Source organism: Hyposmocoma kahamanoa, unplaced genomic scaffold, assembly GCF_003589595.1.
Source record: "Hyposmocoma kahamanoa isolate Upper Pololo Valley unplaced genomic scaffold, ASM358959v1 90677, whole genome shotgun sequence".
Lineage (NCBI taxonomy): Eukaryota > Metazoa > Arthropoda > Insecta > Lepidoptera > Cosmopterigidae > Hyposmocoma > Hyposmocoma kahamanoa.
Genome location: NW_020654640.1, coordinates 457 through 24,081, shown reverse-complemented (window position 1 = coordinate 24,081; position 23,625 = coordinate 457). Strand labels below are relative to the sequence as shown.

The 23,625-nt window shown below is 37.4% G+C and overlaps 2 protein-coding genes across 2 annotated transcripts; both read right to left on the bottom strand.

The window, feature by feature from the left end:
- Window positions 1–75: 75 nt before the first annotated feature.
- On the bottom strand, window positions 76–14,152 carry LOC113236256. The gene is made up of 10 exons (XM_026472262.1): window positions 13,922–14,152; window positions 12,983–13,198; window positions 12,490–12,642; window positions 11,705–11,894; window positions 8,094–8,269; window positions 7,595–7,847; window positions 7,356–7,507; window positions 6,846–6,996; window positions 3,266–3,369; window positions 76–376 (listed from the first exon to the last, which is right to left on the bottom strand). The coding sequence occupies exons 1-10, from the start codon at window positions 14,071–14,073 to the stop codon at window positions 304–306; spliced, it is 1,620 nt and encodes a 539-aa protein (XP_026328047.1). The 5' UTR covers window positions 14,074–14,152; the 3' UTR covers window positions 76–303.
- Window positions 14,153–21,657: 7,505 nt separating this feature from the next.
- LOC113236258 (ommochrome-binding protein-like) lies at window positions 21,658–22,805 on the bottom strand. The gene has a single exon (XM_026472263.1). The coding sequence runs from the start codon at window positions 22,803–22,805 to the stop codon at window positions 21,999–22,001; it is 807 nt and encodes a 268-aa protein (XP_026328048.1). The 3' UTR covers window positions 21,658–21,998.
- Between the last annotated feature and the right edge of the window lie 820 nt (window positions 22,806–23,625).

Here is a 23,625-nt window from a genome sequence, read left to right as displayed (position 1 = left end):
AAAATTTTATTTTAACAACATTTATAGGTACAACTCTAGAAAACTCATACACAGAACTAGTGGGAGAGAATCAATCCTCAGTAGTTCTGTGAAGAAAACTACTGCCTTGCTTGCCTATTAACAGAATAAATGGGAATTAAAACAGCACCAGTAATTCTGTCAACAAAACTGTATGACAGTACTAAATGCAATAATAGGAATATTCGAAGCGTAGCGGGAGAAGGTTTCTTAATCCACTATTTCCGAATAGTATTAGTCGGCTGTCCTTCAATCGATATGGTTCTTTTTCTTTTTTGCAAATTATTACTGATAACAGTAACAATATTTCTTGAGATCTGGATACTCATCTTTTATACAGTCAGGTTCATGGGCGTAACTGAAAAGATAATAGAACACATTACATTATTATTCAGAGCCGGATTTACCATTAGGTCCGGTGCCCAATGGCGGGAAGGCATAGCAAGGGATCTTTTGGCATTCCTACATTCAGGTCCACACTGACGCCAATTATGCCGCAGTATCCTTAGGTATGCTGAAGCTTACCGTTGAGACATCGTCAACCTAGCCTCTTTCCAGATTTGGTTTGTTACCAATTTTATATTTAATAATCTCAGTGCAGAGTACTAAAAAACCGACATCAAAAGTTTGTGGAATTATATATCTATTTGCCACGTTTTATTGAAATCGGTTAAAATAGATGTATGATTCTATATTCCAAGAAGATGATATTGGGTGAATAACCTTGGGAAGACTGCTGAAGCATCCCAAAGCTGTCGGCTAGGTATACCAAAACTTAGCGTAGGTTTGTTTTTATACCTAATCTGTTATTATATTATCAAGGTATGAGGACGCTTTGGTAAGTCCGTGACTTTATGAAGAAAAAAGTTTTTTTTTAAATTATGGTTATTTTTTCTACGTAATCTCCTTTTCATTCTATACACCTCGACTAGCTATATGCCAACTTCTTCAACCTATTAAAAAATATTTTTATCAAACTGAACAATATGCTATCTCTTCTTTTCTTCTTTTTCATATACAAATCGGTAAAAAAATCATACAAAAAGTCAAATGGGTGGCCCCATTCTGTTCAATACGGGGGTGTGGCGATAGTTTGTATCATAATTCGTCAAGTTTTGATGTTCTGATTGCAGATGAGAAACGGAAATCTCGAAATTTTGATTTCTCCATTTTCAAAAAATATCACCACCTCTCTTATGTTTTTTATTTTCGCGCTTATTGGAAAAAAGTAACGTCAGTTGCTCAGTAAGGATTTCTAAATTAGGAAGTAATATTAAATTCCTAAAAAGCTTTTATTTATCCTTAACGATACGTGTTTGTCAAACGACTCTCGTAAATTAGGTGTACTATTTGCATCGAGTATATAACCAGAAATATTTCCATCCATCCATCCCTGACAACTCATCGGGCAAATAGGCCTTATATCACTTTTAAATATCAACTCTCGTTTGCACTGAAATATAGACAGCGCCAACAACTGAACTGTGTGTACGTCTCCGTATATAAAAATATTCTGTATTTATTGTAATAAAGAATGGCGTGCTGTTCCATTCGGTGGTGTGGGGACAGCAAAACATCTAATTACAAAACAAACGGAATCAGATTTCATCGGTAATAAAATATTAAATATGTAATTTTGCAATTATCGTCCATTATAGCACTTAAACTGGTCAATTTGAAGTGAAACAATTGACGACACCCATTTACGACACCCGTCAATTCTTTCGAATTCGGGCTGGCCAATCGGAGCGCAGTTGTCAACTCACAATAATGATTTGGCAGAATAGTTTTCAAACAAATTAAATGACATTTCGTGTCTATTTCTGGTTATATACTCGATGATGGCTATTTTTATGCAGCGGCTAATTTGAAGATACGTGTAAGTTTTCGGACTGAATAAGAAAATAATACTATAAATGGTCAGAAATGAATTTCTTGTTTCTCAAAATATTCTCCGTTAGCGTTAATGAACTTTTTCATACGAATGAACCAACTTTGAAAACATTTATTCCACTCCTCCGTGACAATCTCAGTAACATATTTTCCATACTTTTCGACAGCCTCTTCAGGTGATGAAAATCGCTGACCGCGTAACTGGTTCTTAATTTTGGTAATAAATAAAAATCACAAGGTGCCAGGTCGGGACTGTACGCGGGATGGCTCATAAGGTCAACTTTGTTCACCTTCAAAAATTCCTTTGTCTGTCTAGCCGTGTGAGAACTGGCATTATCGTGGTGCAAGATGATACGGCAGTTACGGTTATTTATACGGAGTTTGTCAATAACTTCCGGCAAACAAATGGTCGTGTACCAATCACTATTAACGTTATAATGATTCTCCAAAGCAACAGTAGCCACGTGTCCAGTTTTATAAAAAAAAAGCAATCATCCGAGGCACTTTGCACGCGCGCTACTTTGGTTGGTTTCGGCTCATCTCGAAAGACCCATACGCTCGATTGCTGCTTTGTTTTGGGATCGTAACGATAAATCCATATTTCGTCACCTGTTACTATATCCCTCACCAAATTTGACGCCTCTTCGTTGAATCTGGTAAGCATGGCATTGCACCAAGTGACGCGATCCGTGTTTTGAGCCTCAGTAAAATTATGTGGGATCCACCGAGAGCACAGCATTTTCACACCCAAATGTTTGTGTAGTATTGATTGTATTTGACTCATGCCTATGCCTAAAGATGCCCGAATCTCATGGCATGTCACATGCCTGTCTGTTTTGATTATACGGCGCACAGCATCGATGTTTTTGTTGTTCACAGCAGTGGACGGGCGACCATCACGGAATTCGTCACTGAGATTCACACGACCGCGTTTGAAATTTGCAAACCAGCTATAAATAGTCGTCTTGCATGGTGCGTTATCGCCAAAAGCAGTTTAAAGTCGAGCAAAGCTCCTCTGAGCTGTTAAATTACACTTAAAGTCGTAGAAAATCATACTGCGAAAATTTTAACGAGTTAAATCCATGGTGATGTAGACAACCAATTTCTAAAATGACGTCACAATGTAAAAGTGACAGTCAGATGAAACAAACTGTATTCTACAGCCAAAGGGTTCCGTTTTCAAATGTTGTTATTACTTTTTAAATATTATGTAAGTAGCCAGTTCCGGAAACTTATAGTGCGCCCTATGTGTATAGCATAAAGGCGCGCTTATGAGCCGCGTCAATTGCATGGAATCCCACGCAGTCTTTTTGCCTGCTGGTGACTCACGCGGGCAAAAAAAAAATATACATACGCGTTAGTTCTTGATATTTCTTTACTGTTGACGACGAATGTATCTAAGTTTTTTAAATATTTCACTGTGCCCTCGTATAAACCTTTTGCGGGTGCCACTTCGATCTGGAAAGAACATTAAGAAGCTGGAGCAGGGTTTCTCAACCTTTTTCTCATCATGGACCCTTCTAAAAATTTCAAAGTGCCCACGGACCCTTTCCAAAAAAAATATTTATTGCGATTAAACTTTATAATATGAATTGCTGGTGTTACGGCTGCTGCTGCATATGCTGAATTTGAACCACGATTAGAACGTCAAAGGCGTAAGGCACTGAAGGTGGTTTCCACCGGCGATGGCGAGGCGAGGCGACACGAGACGAGGATTGAAATTTGTATGACAAAATTGCAATTCTCTGGTGGATATGGTCTGGATTGGAGGATGGGCGTCGCGAGAATAGAAATATTTGTTGATGTAATGTTGAACCGTATTACTGCCTACATAGAGTATTATAATTTGCAACGAAAACAAGATTTCTCGTGCGAGCTCGCGCGATTTTGCGAGTGTCTACACGGTCTCGGAGCTTGCGATAGCTATTAATATCAATCGCGAGATTGTGGGATACGTACCATTTGCGATTTAAAAAGACGGTTTCATCTGATTCCTCTTGCGTTAAGATGTTTAAAAATAATAATATATGAATGTCACTTCAGCCACGAATTTATCGCTAGATGAACTGAATAGCACAGAATCTTCACTGTCCACAGTCACAGCGCGAGCTCGCGCGGGATCGCCATGCCTCGCGCGAGCACGTGATGGCTCGTGCGAGTGATAATGGCAATTTTTAATGGAAATAGGCCGACGAGATTTCTATTCTCGTCTCACCTCGCCTCGTCACGCCTCGCTGGTGGCGTGAAAACTACCATTACGCGTGTTTCGCTCGCTCCAATAATGGATAGCCGACAAAATCACAAGCACAGTTCCTTATTTATTCACAACATTTTGTATACTATTATAGTACGAAAGACCCTTGATCGAGAATCATATCTAAATTACACACGTAGGCACCGAAAAATAGCAAAAAGACCGAAAGACCGTCGATGGCGCGTAAAAAACAGATCCATCTGACATCTATTTGACAGACGTGAGTCTATGGTCAAAGGAGGCGCGCTCTAATACTAATTTTTATATTAATGCATCTTAAGGTTCCATGGACCACAGGTTAAGAAACCCTGAGCTATAGGCTATAGGTATTATTGGCAAAAGGAAGAACAGAAACATAAAAATTTAGTAGCAGTAAAAAACATATTGCCAGACCCTATACGTGCACCCTGTCGAGCAATTACACTAAAAAAGCATACAGTGACTTGCGTGTCCAATTCAACAACGCCTACGTTGACTACTAGGGCTGACTCGACACTGTAGTGCCTCAGGGATTTTCACGGAAGCTAGAATTGATAGTTTTCAGTCAGTCGTTCGCAAGAGAATGGCATTCCTGTTGGTCAGAGTGAGGGGCAACACCAACAGTCTTCTTAAGGTGTTAACAGAGTAGACGGACAGCCCAATCCTTAAGTATTGGATTATATATTCCATCCTTATTCATGAAAATGAACACTTTGCTGTCTACTAACATAGTTGTAAGCTTAGAATAATAACGCTTCTATAGTTTCTTATCAAACGAACTGTCACAAGTGAGGCAAAAATCAAATTCATGTAGGCTAGTTTTAGTAGTGAGTTAATTTTCGGTTTTAGTGAATATTTATATAAAAATACAAGTTGAAACGCGTTACTTCCTTGTGGAATGTGATGTTAGTATCTATTTTATGTTTGTCTAACGTATTTTTACACTAATTTACCGCACATTTCGTAATTTTTAGCTAAAATTCTGGAGCTGTTCGTGGTGCAAGATGACCTTGAGCACTGAAGGCCCGCGCGCTCGTGTAGGCCCTTTGGGAGCGCTTCAATTTGCCTCACTTAGCGTGGGTGGGCTAGGTTTCTATGCGTTATTATTGTAAGGTTGTAAGTACCTACTAACACCATATAGACTTGTAACTGTCTGAAATAAAATTGTTTCATTTCAAAGCTTCTTGTGAAAGAGTTCATCCAGGGAAGTACTGCCACCTTATCTATTTCTGCTGCCAAGCAGTAATGTGACCATTACTGCGTTTCGGTTTTGAATGATAAGCGTGTTTGTGAAATTACAGGCACATAGGATTTGTTAACTTATGCCTCAGGGTGACGGGCGCAGTGGCAGTACCCCTCAGATCTTTGCGTTTTTAAGCTTAAGTGAAATGTATTAATTTAAGGCCACCTATTGCACATTAACTTACTATTTTGTACTTAAGACACTTTGTTTTGTGTTGTCATTGTAATTTTATATGCAATAAAGAATATTTCATTCATTCATCCATATAATTTTACTTACAAATTATTTATTTAGTTATTTGTTATTTAGTTAAGCACTTTACTCCATTAGCCAACCAAAAGTACACACATCAAAAGTGTCTAGGGATCAAGCATGTTTTTGCCAATCACTGAACATCAGGTTTTTACATTTTTTTTGTACCGATAGACATTTTTTGATCCATTTCATAATTTGAATTGGAAAATTGACAAAAAAATCCAATCGATGTAAAAAAAACATTAAAAAAATTATTAAACAAAATTTTTAAAAAACCTGAGTTTCAATAGTTACCAAAAATGTGCTTGATTCGTAGACATTTTTGATGTATGTATTAACCAGAAATAAATTCTCTACATCAACCATTGACATCTGCAAATCGCTATACAATAAAACTGTGCATAAAGTAGGAAGCAAACCGTTAATTCTGAAATAGAGAAAAAAACCCTATTCACTTCACATAATCATAAAGTTAGTCATATAATTCACACATTTGGTGTAATAAGGTCACATCTGCAAAATAACAACTTTCCACGAGAGAGGCTTAAAGATTCTATGATCCAAATTAGACGGTAACCTTTTTATGCGTAAATAGGAGAGTTATTAAAATCTCACATGTAATGTAATTTGTTTGATAATGATAAAACTGATGATGACAAAACTTTCATAGATTTCTCATAGATGGCGCTACGACTAAAAAGTCATTGAAAAATCAAATACAAAGATGCAACGCAAGCACATAGAAGAATTCATTTTGAGATCAAGAATTGAGGTCCGCTGGTTCGTTCCGTGGCTTTGTTTGTTTAGCGTCTGGCACAGTTAGCTAGAAGACGTCGGTTCGAATTCGGCCGGATCGAAGGAATTTTTTCGAGTGTTCGATCTTTGTATTAATAATTATAACAAACTAATTTTTATTAAATATCGCGGCATAGTAAAATATCTAAATGTCAAAATTCTACAAATTCTTGTGGAACTGTTGAACTGCGAGATAAAACACCATAATATGCTTTAATTTTCTCGTTATTTTCGAGTGTAAATGAAGAAAAACCTGTGAACTACAATGATGTAAAATGTCCTTGGAAAAAATTTATTCATATTTTTATCTATTTCCAGGAATTCTGTTGTCAAACCAATTTAACACTCGCACTACAGCCGTATAAGCACAGGATACAAAGAACTTGAAACTTTTAATATTACACTCACCCGAACTTGATAAAGTTCCCAATTAACTTCTGGTGGATTATAAAAGTCCGGGAAGTGTCTATTCGATGTTTGCATGGATAACAAACCTTTATTAACAATGTGCTTGTACACCCATTCAATTGAAGTCAGACTCCTTACAGCGCAGAGGTATCTGTAAACATAAGTTTCCAGGCGTTCTAAAGAGCTTGGCACAAATGCGAGCATCAAATGGGACTTGTTTAAATACTACTTGAACAGTGTATGAAATAAGGCAAATATTTTAGGTTCACTCTCCTCCGTCGGTTCCTCACTGCTGAGGTCGTTACTTTCAGCAAGTACACCGTCAATCAATCTCTTCCACTGCACTCTGTCTTTGGCTAATTGGAATGCGATCCTCACTGGTACTGCCAGATTTCATCCACCTGGTCGTTTCGAACTTTGACCTCTAAGTCGTTTGCCCTCAATCCTGCCCGTAACAATCACGCTCTCGCGACTATCAGCGCTTTAGGTTCACTAATAATTTTAAAATACCTAAATTCCGAAGTCAATTTGTTAATATGATGGACCAAAGCATTCGCAACACGGTGATATATAGGATTGCTCTTTGACACAATGTCCCACTTGAAACACGAACAAAAGTGTGATTCTATACCAGCTTCACTGCAGGTCCTGTTGCGTGGTATCTGTTGAAAGTTTATTTTTTGTAATAAGCGTATTGGTTCAGGGCGAATCAGTTGGTTGTGGGGAATAATAGAAGAGAACCAACTCACAGGTCTGAATATCGACACAGATCGGGGAACGTCCGCACCTTTTACTGTGTACTTGTTCCAATGCTGAGTCAAATCCATTGCGTCTAACATCGTGGCATATAAATCAAATGGTGTCGTCAGAACGTCAGCATTTGCTTTCAATATTGATTGCACCTCCGGTCGTTTCTTTTTGAGCTGTTCTGGCAGTACTATAGCCATTAGAGGTAAACGTTCTTCGAGCCTGCCTTGATAAGTGCCGCGCATTTCAAGAAACCTTAAATAATTCATGGATCAGGGGTCTAGTCCCGTTCTTCGTCTGACATCCGTCCGTAAGTAATACTCGACCAATTAAATGAAGCTTCATACTTCGACCAAATCAAAAGGCAATGTCTGTCTTTTGATTTGATCGAGTATTATTTATTTGACAGGAATTGTTTGGAACGGAATATCAAAAGAGAACGAGAATAGATCCATAGTACTGGGTAAAGCATAGTTCCTTCGATAATAAAGCTGGATGTACCTTGGTCCATGGTCTGACATAAGAATAAGTAATTTGTCTTTCGTATGACCTTCTTCCTTGAAGACGCGTAAAAAGTGGAGTAAATCATCATCTACCACAGAGATCAAGTTAAAATCTGAGTGAGATATGTCTACCATGAAATTTAAGCCGAATTTCTTGCCGTCCAGCTTTAGAAACTGTAATTAAAATATCGTTTATGATACCTACCTATGCAAAATCTTTAAAAATTCTAAACGATAAATTAACGCATTCAAATTCAACAAAAATGAACTAGATGGACTAAATGTCTACCGGCATGAGGTCCACAATGCTGGAGATCGGAGGATGGCAGCTTTTGATCCTCCTATCATTGTCTTATGATAACCGATTTAAGACTACTATAAGGGATGAGAGCCCATCACGATTTTGAAGAATTGTGAAGTGATCATATGAAGTGAAGGAACATACAAGTTATGTGCCTGGTACTAACGGACATGCCTAACCATAACCATGGACCAGTGACTCAAGAGAACTGCTAATGGCGATACAAGACAGCGTACTCGGGTATTTAGTACCTATTACACCAGAACTCGCGATGAGTATCAAATAGCTATTTTTGTAATTAATTTGTTTTACATTGACAAGCTGCAATTTATCAAAGCTACTTTAATATCTATTGATAACATATTCACCGATATCAATAGACTCTTTGTCCTGGAGAAACTTGCGGTTAGGGCAATTTGCAATCTGGGCCCCAGAGTATCTTTAATAGATAAGTTTACACCAGCGTCACAGTACATTTATGAGAATGTAATTTATGTTAAGATGAATAGTAATTTCTTTACGAAAAATAGTGACAGACATAACATTAATACGAGGAATAAAAATAAACTAGCTGTTCTTGATAGTCGACTTCACAAAGTGACAAATTCATTTAAGGGGCAATGTGTACGCTTCTATAACAAGATTCCGGTTGATATACAAAATTGCCATTCACGAGGCATATAACTATAGTGAAACAAAAACTTTATACTACTTAAAGGTTATTATACAACTTCTGCGCACTTGGATGACAATTAATCGTGGTAGTAACCTGTTTAGCTCATGAAGGTAGTCTCGATCCTGATGTTTGAAAACAAAAAGGATATATTGTATAAAGAGCAACCCCTAGAGCTTCTAGCTTATTCTTCTCAAGGGAATCTGCTTTACGAATGAGCGGTAGAGTTTAACCAATGTGACGATTTCAAGTGTAATTATGCTTCCTATGAAATAAAGATCAGTTTGATTTTGATTTTGAAACAAATCAACTAAATGGCGCTTATGGATAGTGCCGGCTATTCTTATTTTGTTTAGAATCAGCGCCATCTACTCATATATACACTAATGATTTATAGGACATGACATGCTTATAATCTATATATCTAAATAATATTACAAGGAAAAATCTGACTTTTTATATTCCGTATTAACCCATTTGCGCCCGCCGTGCCCAATCGAGGACACTACTTTGAGTACCCGTAATTTTTTTATATTACTATTAATACTCATTACAAAAGTGTATATGTAAAGTAAAATAGTGGATCTTAATTTTATTATTTAAAAAAATTGTTTAGAATTAAATAAAAGTGGTTTGACTGTTCCTTTTGTGGGGTTAACTTACGCACACGTGAAACGCTAAAGTTAGTTGTTTTTCCTGTATGTTATTACCAACAATTTATTTCTTTTTTTACATATATTATTGAAATGTATTCGTATACTATAAAATAAAAATTATATAATTGAGTTAAATAGTGTTTTGACAACTTCAGACGGTGGTATATAACGGTGTCCCCAATTGGGGCCATTGGGCGCTTATGGGGTAGTTTATTAGTTTTTCATCTATAAGTAATTTTCAACGAAATAATGACACAACAGGTATTTGGCAGCCACAATTATTACTATGGGCTTCAGAAAGCTATTGAAGCTGTAATGGATGAGAGAGACCATGATGTGGAGATAGATTTAGGGGGCATTTCCCCTGGAACTGAGGGCGCTCACCAATGTAGAAGTACTATTCTTATGTAACAAGATCTAATAATCTACGGCAAACTGGTTATCGAACAACTGAAACTGTCTGCAAAGGAAAAACTAAGAAATATCTACTTGACCAGATTTGTAATACACATGTAGAGTAAAACCGTGCCAATTTTGACTATCGATTTTACCCAATCAACCAAATTCTGTTTTTTCCATGGCTTGACAATAGTATTTGCACGATGAGCTCTGATTATGATAATGTCCTTTCTCTGGTGAAAGTAAAAAGATAAAGCACTGTGAATAAACAGAAAGCTGACGTGGGTATCCTGCGTGATTTCAAACGTACCAGCAGGATAAATCAAGCTGACCAATCTTTTTGTATCGCACTGCCATTCGAGGCAAAAACTGGTGGTGTGTTTTGTTCCACTACAAGCTGCACCTAGCACTAGCTGATACATGGCGTTTACACCTCCTGACCAATAATACGAAGCTAGATCAGCTACATCAGTTAAACGGTTACATCACGTCACTATTGGAGAAACAAATACTCAAAGTTTACATCCAGCAGCTTCTTTGGTGCTAAATCTACAGAACATTGGTGTTGATCACTACGCTTAGAAGTTGGCTTAACAGTTACGATGTGCAAAAATAGCTGTTGAGCCACAAATAAGTGCGTTGGCAATATAAAAAATGCGTCAAGTCTTTGTGCACCGACAAATATTGTTACAAATTTTTTGACACCGCTTGAGCCCATTGTCCCCATTTGAGGACGGCATTTTTTTTCATACAAAATAAAATAAAATCTTTTTTTTCTTCATAATTTTCTCATAACTAGGCTATTTTGTAAAGGTTCATAAAAAAATTTTACTATTTTTAACGCTAATTTGTATTTGGGCGTTAATTTAAGGAGAAATTTGTTGATATGCATGACCATTTACAATATAAACTACTTCCTGTAGAGCGATTCACCTAATCAAACCGTTAGGATATCCTAGCGATTTAGTCGTTTAACTGCTTTTTCAACGGCTTTTCTATATGAATCGAACTTAAATCTATTCTAAACGACACGTATTCATATAAAATTTTTAACAGTTCTTTCAATAGTCTTTCGGCGACTAAACGTCAAATTTCACAATCCAAGATGTCGTTCATTAATCGTTATGTTTCGATTCTATTCATATCAATATCGTTCGTTCAAGTGATACGTGAACACTAATTTTGGATTGGACTTCGATCGAACAACTACGTAACTACAATGATATTTTGATAGCTTAAACTTACGTGAGCCACACTACTGAGCTACGATCTGTACCTACTATAGAGATCAACAGTCCTCTTGAGTTATTGATCTATACCATAACAGTCGCATTAGCATTCAGAATTTTATTCGCAAAGATCTGACGAGCACTGAAGTTGCGCCCGTCACCTTGAAATGTAAAGTTGACAAGTCCCATATGCCTTGAATTTCACCAGCATCCTTAACCTTCAAGCCGTAATGCAGTAATGACATTACTGCATGGTGGCAGGTTTGGAATGGGAGCAGTACTTCTCTATACAAACCCTTTTGCAAGAAGCTCTACTGCTACTAAATTTAAAAATACTAGCTAATTCAAAACCTGGTGTGTAAGGTTAAGCATCATCTTGTATTGTGGAGTATCTCCAACGCAATAATCTCGATTGTCTATGGCTGAATTCTCAACACAGAACGGTCTCAAGTAATGATCCGCAGGTCTTGTCATGAACCCTTTCACTAAATAAAGGAATGTATTTACTTTTGGTGAGTCTTCGAAATATAGAGTACGGTATCTGAAATAATGCAATTGATGGGAATGGAACTGGTCCACAGTCGACACACCAGTGATGTGATTTTCTTGCGAACGTTCGCATTAAAGTCGTCCACGCGTGTTTCTACGAATATCCATGAGACGCCTACAGAAGCGAGGCAGCCCTACTAGCATCCAGAACGCGTTCTTATGTTGAAACCCGATGGCCTCATAGGATCGCTGCGTATACATACTACATTACGCTGCCCTTGTCCCACAGTAGGCAGAGACCACGGGACGCCATCTTACTCTATCTTGACACAACTTTTGAGCCTCGCATACATCAACTATCCTCTTCATATACAACTTCTTTTTAAAATTTTTCTTGTCATTGCAGATCCCAGCCTTTTATTATCACTGATCTGGTTAATGTAAGTCCTTCTGGGACATCCTATAACAACCTTTCCATCCACATCATAAATCTATTTGGTAATTCTTCTTACATCCATTCGCTCCACATGTCCAAACAACCTCAACATTCCTTCCTCACCATCGCTGCGTATAATACCAGATTACAAATGAAGCATTAATTCCATATCATGTTCATAACAAATATGACTCTAAAATAAATGACTCACCCATATTGCTTTACAAGGTGGAATATAAAGTATTCAACTTTGAGATGTTCACTGTTATGGACAAAACTCGTTGCTTCAGGTAGTTCTAAAATTGTCTTTCCCGAGAGCAATGGGAATAGAGCTTCAATCGATCCATCACCTACTATGTTATATCTGTAACAAATTGCCAGACAAGTATGTCTTAGCTTGATTTTTTCAGAATTTGATCCAAGGCCGTGTTCTCTTTCTACGTTCATTTTAACTCGTGTTATCTTCTAGCGATCGCAGTATCTATTAACTCTCTGTGTTATTACAGAATTGTCATCATTGGGTTCAATGTAACTCCCGAAAAGTCTAGGACATAAAACTCATCACCATGTCTTTTTGTGGATATCATAAAAAGCAACAAAGCAAGACTTATATTGCAGTGTTTACGAGGTATTTATCCCCAAGTCTCCTTTTTCGTTAAAGCGTATTGTTTCTACTACGGAATGACAATGGTAATATTACTCACCCGTTCAAGACAATAGCGTTCAAATCGCGTGTCAAGTAATCGTAGCTTTTAGGTACTTTTCTAATAAACATGTTCTTGGATACGGAGTCGAAACCAACAATGATGATGCTTATACCGTCTTTTTTATCCGGTCGAGATTTAGTTAGTGGCACACTCGAACGGAAACCAGCTCCTATACTTGTCCATGATGGATTCAGTTTGTTCATTTCGCCATTGCTAAGAATATTCAAGAGTAATAAGCGATAATATTAAATTGCAGACCTGAGGAGTCATGCTACTGCGTCCGTTACTATGAGACATGAAACTGACAAGTCTTAAGTGCTTGTAGTTTCACCATGTTCACATTGCTTCTTGGCGACAGGAATAGAACGACGTATGGACGAGCTCTTTCACAAGAAGCTGTACTGCTATTGTAAAAGTAGTAGGTAGTTAGTAGAACTTACTGGCTTCTGCCTGCGTCTTTGTTTTTAGCATAGAATAATAAATACAGTAGAAGTGCTACGCGAAACTTCACATACTTAAGCTAATTCATCAAATTTTTGACGATTCTTCTTTTTTGGAAAAAGGGTACCTCAGTATTGGTGCCATTTAAATTTGAAAAATTTTCCACTTCTGAGGGTGGCAAACTAGGGATGAATCCGGTTTCGTGCTTTTTCCGGTAATTGATTACAATAAAACTTGGCACATAAAAATTATTCCACGAACTTTTGAGGTCGGTTTTTATTTTATAAAAAAAGTTACTAACTATTTATGCTGAATAAAGAGTCAAGAGATGGTCAAGAGGATTTAGTTTTTAGGGCCACTTAGTTTGGATCCCACTATGCTATTAGCACGTAAATTTACTGTGTTACGTATTATTATGATTTAGTTCTAGTGGTCACAAAATCTTAAAGCGCTCTTGACTGGATATGAAATGATTTACCACTATGCAATACTCACTATACACTATCTCTTGTTGCACATGATATCTTTACATGATCGCTGGCATTGAGATTATACACCTCACTACCTTTGCGCAACACAGGTTCAGCATATGAATTTAGATAGTCATTGTGGTATATAACATCTTGATATAGACAATATACGCCCATGTCTATCAGTCGTTTGTCCTGTACTTGACACGTGGAGTTCTGAAATCAGACACGTTTTTAAATTTATCAGCAGCCGTTGCAATATCTCTTTATACCTTTAGCTCTTTATAGTGGTTGCCTTCTGTCCTTTGGACTTAATAGAAGATCTCTCCTTAGTAGAAGAACGTTGCGCTCGCTATCGTACGGGCCATACTTTGATATACTATCAGAAAGTTGGGGCTTTTCAGTACCAAAACAGTTTTGTTTTGCATGTGGAAGACTACTTCCACTATTAAATGCTCACAACAAAGGTGACACAATTATTAAATTGGCTTCGTCACTTTTTGTGTGAGAAACCCCATTATTTATAATAAAAATATGACCTAGACTTTCAACACCTTTTGTTGTGAATAAGCAAGCTGCATCCGCATCCGTAGATAATCCGCATAAACTAAAGTATTCGCATCAGATGCGGACATTCGGTTCGTGACAAGGTCTAAAAGGGCGGGGATGACGGCACGCTGGAAGAGCCTTCCATTTGATAAAATTCCAGAATAAGTAAGCTTAGGCAGATTATTGATTTTATGCAGGTTGACTTATTTGTTAATAAATGTCACAAAATCATTAAAGAAGCTTTTTCTGTCTCTGTCTTTTTTCACAATGGTTTTTAATAGATAAAAATCGACAGACGCTTATGTGGATCAGCATCTGTCGATATTGAGTTAAAAAAATCAGCGATGCGGACGCATCCCTGATGTGTAAAGAACTTGTATCAGCAACAACCCTGGTCCGTATATGGCGCGCGGCGGGCGTGCAGTCACACAAGCCGTGCTCTGCGTATTATGCTTATTCATGCTCATTTAAGTGAAATACTTGAATATTAACTTACATAACATTTAATCCAATCTATACCATTGTTATCGCAGTTCAATTTTTCGACGGGTTCATCAAACTGCGTTACTTCTATAGAAAATGGATCAAGTCGCGGTATATCACATCCTTGGCCCTTTTCCTGTTTAAGAGATGCTTCTAACTTTCTACTTATGTATCTGAAATTTTATTTTTAAACATTCAATAAGTTTGCTTGCTTCTCTAATAAGATTCCGGTTGTTATTCAGAATTTGCCGTTCACGAGATTTGAAACTATAGTGAAATAAACACTTTTACTAAAGGTTATTAAACAGCTTCTGCGCACTTGGATGACAAAAATCAGTGGTTCTTTGCTATGTGTATTTGAAAGGAAAGTTTTGTAAATGGTAATTGTGTACAATTGTATATATATATTTACAAAGAACAATCCCTAGAGTTTTATGCTCAATCTTCTCATAGGATTCTGCCTTACGAATGACCAGTAGGTTCAATTTCAAGTGTAATTTGCTTAGAAATCAAGATTATTTATGTTGGAATTTCAGTGCACGTATCTCAGACATGCAGCCGTATAAATACATATTTGGGATTAGGAAGAAAATGTCAATTACCAAATTTTTTGTGTAAAACTATCTCAATTGTCGTTGGATAGACTAAGGTACATCTTACATAAATAATCCGATGTTCTACCAAGAAAAAAACATTCATAAACAACGTTTATTATAATATGAATCATAATTAAGTAGATGTCCAAATGTAAACAAAGAAATGCCTTTGTCAAAGTGTGAATGCAGGTGTGCTAAATAAAGGATCCAACCGGATCGAACGATTTTTTCTAAGGCTCAACTCGCAATGGCACAGGGTCGAAGTGTCGTGACGTGTCATGTTTTTCGCCTGTAGCATATTCATCTATATTTTCCCATTATTACGGTAGAAATTTGTGTTATGCAAATATGGAATCGCGCGTCGACGCATGGTTAAAGTCGTGTGGTTTTGCGCGTGAAAAACAAGACGCGACTCGACGCTTCGTCAGTGTGAGTTGAGCCTAAGTGTTCGACCTTTGTTTTAATAATTATGAAAGCATACTTTTTTGCAAAATCACGTCCTAAGTATTCACGTTCATACTCTGACTGACTGTGTTTTATATATAAAACAACTGTTGCCATAGATATCAAACTGATCAAAATTAAAACCCTCTGTTGCACCGAGCGATGGTACCGCCGTCGCTGATACGGTGCAGTGTACTGAAAAATGAAGAGATAATCGCTTAGGCTTAGGTTTTAGACAATTACAGTAGACAATCCTTCCAGCTAGTAAGCTGGAAGGATTGTCTACTGTAATTGTCTACTACTTTTGTATGGAAGATATTTTATGAAATTTGACCAACTTCTGCTGTCACGATTTTTTTCTAAATATGTAGATTTACCGATGTGCAATCGCGCTATCAATTTGAAAGGTTTAAACCAAAGCTAAGCTACAACTAAACCAAACTTATATCGCATACATGACGCACGTTAAAAGACGTACATTGACTGCGTAAAAAACCGATAAAATTTCCGGAATCGAAAATTTAAAACGCACTGAAATGTCAATATCTACAAATCCAAGCCTATAAAAGGAGATGAAGCAGGGCAGGGTGCTGCGGTGCGTTGGTGAGTTACATTACGTTGCGACCAGGTTTGTACCGAATATACGCATCCGCGGATAATCTGCATAAAATAAAATATCCGCATCTGCTTCAGTCTCCGCATTGATCGATGCTGATCATCATTGCGGATATTTGCGTGGTGACATTACCTAAAGGGCTGGGAGTTAAAGAGTCTAAGAAATTTTCACGATTTTTTTAAAATAGATGTTAAGTTTAGATAAAAAATCCTGGATCACCAACAACCCTGGTTGCGACACCGCATTAAGGACTATTCACATTAGACCGTGCCGGGCGTGAGCCGAGACTCGCACGAGGTTCGGATTGGAAATGCTGCGTACATTTTATGAAGTGATTCGCATTACAACGTACCGCGTCAGTGGCACGGACGAGTTCTCCAGAGTTCTCCAGTGCGCCGTACGCGCCCTATCCGAGTGTGCGACTTTAGTGGCTACGTTCTTCTTAAAAAAATGGATGATGAAAAATTAATTGAGCGCGTAAGAAATTACCCAGTGCTTTATAATATGATATAATACTACGTTTGTGTTCGAGCGTAAACCGCGTCCTACTAACCGACTCGGTGTAATTTAAGATTGTGCGGCACGAACGAGTCTCGGATGCCTCGGACACGGCTCGCGCCCGGCACGGTCTAATGTGAATATGCAGCCAGTCTGAGGCTCGGATGACTCGGACACGGCTCGCGCCCGGCACGGTCTAATGTGAATCATCCTTTACTCGGGTGGCACTCGGTGCGTTTAATGAAATCATAGCGTTGCAACGCACCGGCAGCACCAAAAGGACATTCTGCGAAAGGGACATTTTGCTTTATTGACATTTTGCGAAAGGGACATTTTGCGTTAGGGGCATTCTGCGAAAGGGGGATTCTGCGACTGAAAGCCACAGCATAGTTCTTACTTGTTGTCCGGCACTAGTGCTTTGACATCTGTGGACTGAATTATAGAAGTCTTAGAATAATTCGCTGTACAGCCGCAACTTACGGTTTTACGCCGACATGTAGAAAAAAATCCAATCTCAGAAAGTAATAAGCGAGACATCGATAATGTTTATCTAGGCTTCAGTATAAATATAAAATTATTTTTGTTACGTAACAATATTTCAAAATAAAAACCAGAGAGTATGGGGCGAAAAGAGAGCCAGCTCGCGTGAGCACGAGGACACTAGCGCTCCATACGCATTTTTTGATGTACTAACTCTTATGGGGTGTGTGTCCATGTTGTTGAAAACAAAACTCTTTAGAAAAATATTGGTTTTATCTTAGACGATGGAAATTTTTTCCATTTTTCCCGTCGAAATCATAGAGGATGGAAAAGTGTAAGGTCGAAATGCGTAAGGAAATGCATCGTTATATATGTCAATATAACATGTCATTTGGTTTCGTAGTCTAAGAGTTTAACGTATTAACAAAAGTTTATAATTATGTATTCTAACGGATTTCTAGTCTTAGTATTTATGATAGTGTTTTTTACTGTTATTATAACCAACTTGGCAATTCATTACAGGAATGACAGAATATTCTAGTTTGTCAGTGCTCAGATTTTTGGGTTAAAATTGTAGAATACAATAAAGGAAGATACAAGAGACTTAGTAAGTAAGTAGATTAAGTCGAACCTCTTTTTTTTATTAAAAAAATGCGCATTTTCTCCATCTCACCTGATGGAAAGTGATGATGAGGTAGGAACTATTTCTGTCGCCATGCAGAAATGTAAGCATTACTGCGTTTTTGAAGGGAAGGGGCTGCAGAAATGGGTAAGGGGGCAATATTATCCTGAACGAACAATATTATACTAAAATTCTTTAAGATCATACGTAGTGAACATAAGTTATTTCTCCTGGTGTTGTTTAGGGTTGGTCGACTATCTGTTTCTCCCCTTCATCGCCTATTCACTGTAATATAAAAAATATATTATATATTTTTTTCAGATTGCGGCTGAACGATGGAACATGGCAGGCACGATCTGTTATCGGTCAGCATGTTACCACTTACGGCTCTTGTTTTTTTTGTATTTAGGAACTCGAGAAGAAAGATTACTTAACGAGTTTCTTCTTGTTCTTCAAGTCTTCCTCTCCATTATTGAAAGTCGGCAGTCAGTTTTCTATTTCTTTCTTTGTCCAGAGCTAGCTTGAACAGTTGTTTCACGGTCTTGATCCACCTCCTGATGTTACGAAGCCATGACATTTTCCTTCTTCCAATCTTCCGCTGGCCGGCTAATTTGCTCGTCATTATAATGTGATATCTATCACATCGCAGTACAAGACCCAAATAGCCAACCTTCTGCTGCTTGACAGTGCGTACCAACTGCACCTTTTTCGCCATACGTTTAAGTATCTCGATATTCGTGAGTTTGTCCATCCAACTGATGCGGAGCATTCTACGATAGCACCAAGCCTGAGCGAAGCGAGGGTTTTAAGGCACGAGACGGAAAACAACTTTGCTGCCGAGCGAAACACACAACTTTTCACCTCACTATAACGAGGAAAATGGTATATGAAAGAAAAACAGTTGAATGTTTTATTGGTACGTTTTTTTCATCACCAAAGTATGACCACAGTTCGTCGTCAAGTTCAAATTTCAAAAACCTTTTCCTCGCTAGGGTGGAACACATCGCTTTTGCGCGCAAATTTCTAATGAGAAAGAAAGCCTTGCCAAGCTAGTGAGGTGAAAAAGTTTTTGCTTATGATGTTAGTAATGTAATTCTATAAGGTTGTTTGTATTTCACCAGTAACCCAATATATACTTTGGTAGTTGCTCATGTTTGATGTGTTCGTAGATTTTACCATACCCTTAAGTTATGCTAATTATGAGTTAGTAATTTTGTATGCAAAAGTAAATAAAACAATAAAAATCACTACAGCGTCTTTAATTATTTACGACTAGACAAATTATAAGCACTCGTAATAACTATCTTAAAATTACAATTTATCTTTTTCCATCAGATCATGTAGAATGTTCTCGAATAATTTGGTAATAAATCACACCCTTCATGGAAGAATGGAGTTACGTCAAACTTATTCATTGCTCCATTAGATACGGAAAAATATAACCCACATCCTCTCCAATTCTTGTAAGTCTATCTACAATATTAGTCGATAGAGTTTGACGTAACTCCAGTTATGCCGTTCTACTATGAGGGGTGCGACTGGGAACTTTATTTATACATATATCAACTCTATTGGTTGGATTCGGCCTGTGACATACTCAGCTACATTTATTTTTTGTTAAATTACTCAACTAGTTCGTTATCCGCTCACGCGATACATGCAGCCGTAGACGCATACCACACCTAGAGGTGCCGGTGATGATTTTATACCGATTTATCGGATATCGATGTTATAACAGGTAAAAGAGCTAATATTAATTGCTATTTCGGTAACTACTCTAGCAAACCATAAAGTTTTTAATGCCTGGGTCTGTCATTTAAAAAAATAAACAACTTCAAAAATACGTCACGACAATAGTGTGTGTTATTGTTTGGGCTGGTGATTTCGGTGTTTACTTATTGAAAACATACCGTAAGTAGCGTTTTTTACCCTGAATATAAATGTTTATAAACTATACTTTAAGGAGTAATTTCATGGTAAACGTTAGAACCACTCAAACGGAATATTATCATATTTATCCAAGTACACCAAAAATTTCATTAGTGCTTTTTAAGTGCAGGATTGGTCGTGTATTACTGCATTTTATTTGAGATGTTTTTGTTGGTAGTACGGAGGGTATTTATTTAGCAATGTAGAACAATAATTTTTATTTATAAAAACTTGTATTTAAACTGAATCCTTTTCTATTTTGCGAAACCAAATAGCCGCCATTTTGCGGTAGGAGGAGCGCATCGCGTGAGCGGCTGCTGATTAATTTTATAATTGTTAATTTAGTAGTAGAGTTCTTCTTAAAAGAATTCGTCCAGGGAAGTTCTGCCACCTAACCCATTTCTGCCGCCAAGCAGTAATGAGTCTCCACTGATATTATATTGCAATTATGACAATATTTGTTATTCTGCTAAAGTCTCGTTGCAATGGCAGTTGGGTCTTAATAGAGTGGCGGTGGAATGGCAGTGATTTTTTTTTAATATCTAGTGACGGGACGAACAAGTTGTGTGCCTGATGGTAAGCTACACGCCTGTCCGTAACAGTTGCAGCGCCACTCAGAGCTTTAAGTCGCAAAGATCTGAGGGGCACTGGCACTGCGCCCGTCACCCTGAGACATACGTTGACAAGTCCCATTTGCGTGTAATTTCACCATTCAATCACTCACGATCGATGACGCCTTGCTTATAGATGTGTGAAGTGTTTTGTATTACACTGAAAGCATTGACTTACAATTATATGGACGTCGGGTCCGCGCTAAAAAGTGTCCGAACTTATAGGGCGTTAAAATCGTATACAGAGCGTCATTCACGCTTTAGTCTTCGTTTGTTCGACTGACAGCGAAGCAAGCAAAATTAGACAGTACTGCGATGACATTACAATTTAAATTCAACGTTTTAGCTTTTTCATATTCCTTTACATGTCACTACGTTTAAATAGGTTGACTTGGGATATTTTTTTCGTGGTTTTTGTATTAGACCCGTCGTCCATTTATTTGTAAGTCAATGACTGAAAGTATAAAACACACAACTATCTATAATTCAAACGAAATTTATTCATATAAATATGTGTGTCCATGGCACCCGCGACACAGGGTTTCCCTAGTGCTATGTTGAGTGTGTGCGTTATTATTATTATTAATGCAAAATGTAATTTAGCTTCTCAACAATAAGGTAGATTTCTTTGAAAGGCAGTTATCAGCTGATTGACGCCGGGACCCGTAACATAAACTTTGGAAATAGCAATGCGATGTAGAACGTCTCATCTAATAAAGTGAATATTTCTTCTCACGAGAATCTGCTTTATCTGGTGGTCGTGTTTATGCAATTTGTAGATTTTACACGCAATTAATATAATAGTCCAAATAAGATGACCTCGGTGGTCCAACGGTTTGCACTGTCGCCACTTCATGAGAAGGTTCCGGGTTCGGTTCTCGGTAGAATCAATTTGGGAAATGAACTTGTCTAAAGTGTTTTTGGCCTAGATTTTTTTTGCATTCCCGGTAGAACCAATATTGAAATGAATTTTTTTTAAAGTGGTTTTTGCCTAGGTTCTGAGTAAACTTGATCAACTAAATAATGAATATAGCCTGGTCACAAAGGCATTTGCATTGTTTCGACTTTTGAATGAATTTATGAATCTTCTTATTGGTGGCCTTAGTTTGGCGCACAGATCCAAGGAATTATTCTTTGTGTTTGATCTTAGTGGGAATCGTAACAAACTAGTGGTGTAATTTCACAAAAAACCGGTGTCAACTAGATTCTGAGTACTCTTCTATACGACATAGCTAATGTGAAAACTCCGCAACAAGGTCTGTAACCATCCCATACTATTGTGTCAAACAAATATCACTGTTACTAGTTAATCTAATCAATTTATCAAAAGCACAAAAAATAGGTTCATCATTTTTAGTAAATGTCAAAGCTTTTACATAAACAATGGAAGACACCTTATCGAACACGTATTTATACTTATTGTATACATATACACCTTCTTTTGTACTTATATAAGGTTTGAAATAACCATCTGCAGCCAACACGTCAACTCTATATTTCTCATGAGAATTGATAGCTTTAGTACCCATTTTTACACGAAACAGAGTCTTACCTTGTGTAAAAAAGATATTATTGTCATCATCTAGCATTATATTTTCAGCTTCTACGCCTTGCAATTCATATATGGGGTTTATGTAATTATTTTCGTAAATATAAGCTTGTTTTCTTTTATTAGTATAGAATAGGGCGTTTTTAAAAAACATGCTGTGAATGCTATCTCTTATAGGTAAGATTTCAGGTGTTTTTTTATCATTAATTCTGTATATTCCATCTGAACCGCCAACATATACCCTGTTGTAATCTTTGTCTATGGCTATAGTAGTAGCGTTTCTTATACCTTCGATTATACCTGATTCTTTATTGTCTATATTTAAGTATCCTAGGGCTTTGGTTGGCCATTTAGCTATCTGATCAATAATGAAATATAAGGTATTGTCGTTAGGGTTCAGTTTTAGATCTTGAACGTTATTTAAACCTTCTTTGAGAAGTTCCAATTTATAATAACGGTTTCCGAAATAGACTTGACTGCAGTTCTGGGCGTTCACTGCTATGAAGAGTGAGGTGATGATGAGTAACTTCATTTTTGGTGCCTGAAAAAGATAAATAAAAAATGTTTAGTAATTTCTAGACAAACGCATTTTAACCCCTTAACTTTCTAGTTTGAAATACAGTTTATTTTTTATATTGAAATACCAAGTCTTTATTCTCGAACTCGATACCGTTCTTCCGAACTAGGGAATGCAATCCCGCTAGATAATTTCAGTCCCAGTATTTTTTTTTTTTTTTTTTTTATACATGACAGGCAAATGACTCCACTCCATTTGCGGGATTAACAGTTTCTGACCCCACGGGATCATGGTATTTGCTGGATCCCGCAGAATGCTGAAAGACTTCGAGAAAAAGTTTGCAGAGGGCTAAATTCGGAATAGGGAATGCAATACCGGGATACCGGGGTCTTGAAATACCGAGATCCCGCATCAATTTTGCGGGATTGATCTGGCTCGTAAACTGAGCGGGATCCCGCGGTATTTGCGGGATAACGCATAAGCAAAATAAATGTGTTGATCGCGTGTCGTCATGTAAAAAATTCACCGTGAGCAATAGGCTCTTATATCTATGTATATAAAGACTTTGCAAGAGTTGCTGTTGTGTGGAAGTACTGTTTGAAGGTGGAGAATTCACAGATAGCGAAATGTAGCTTAAATTCAATTCAGCTAAAATTCAAAGAAAGGAAGGATTAAGTTCTTTATTGATGTCAATTGCAATCATAATAAGGTGAATTTAAGTATTATTTTGGAAATGTAGCTGCGCAAAAACGATACAATTTTATCGATATATTTATAAACGATAACATAGTTTAACTAGGTAGCCAGCAGCGGAAAAGGCTCGCTGTGGTTCCAC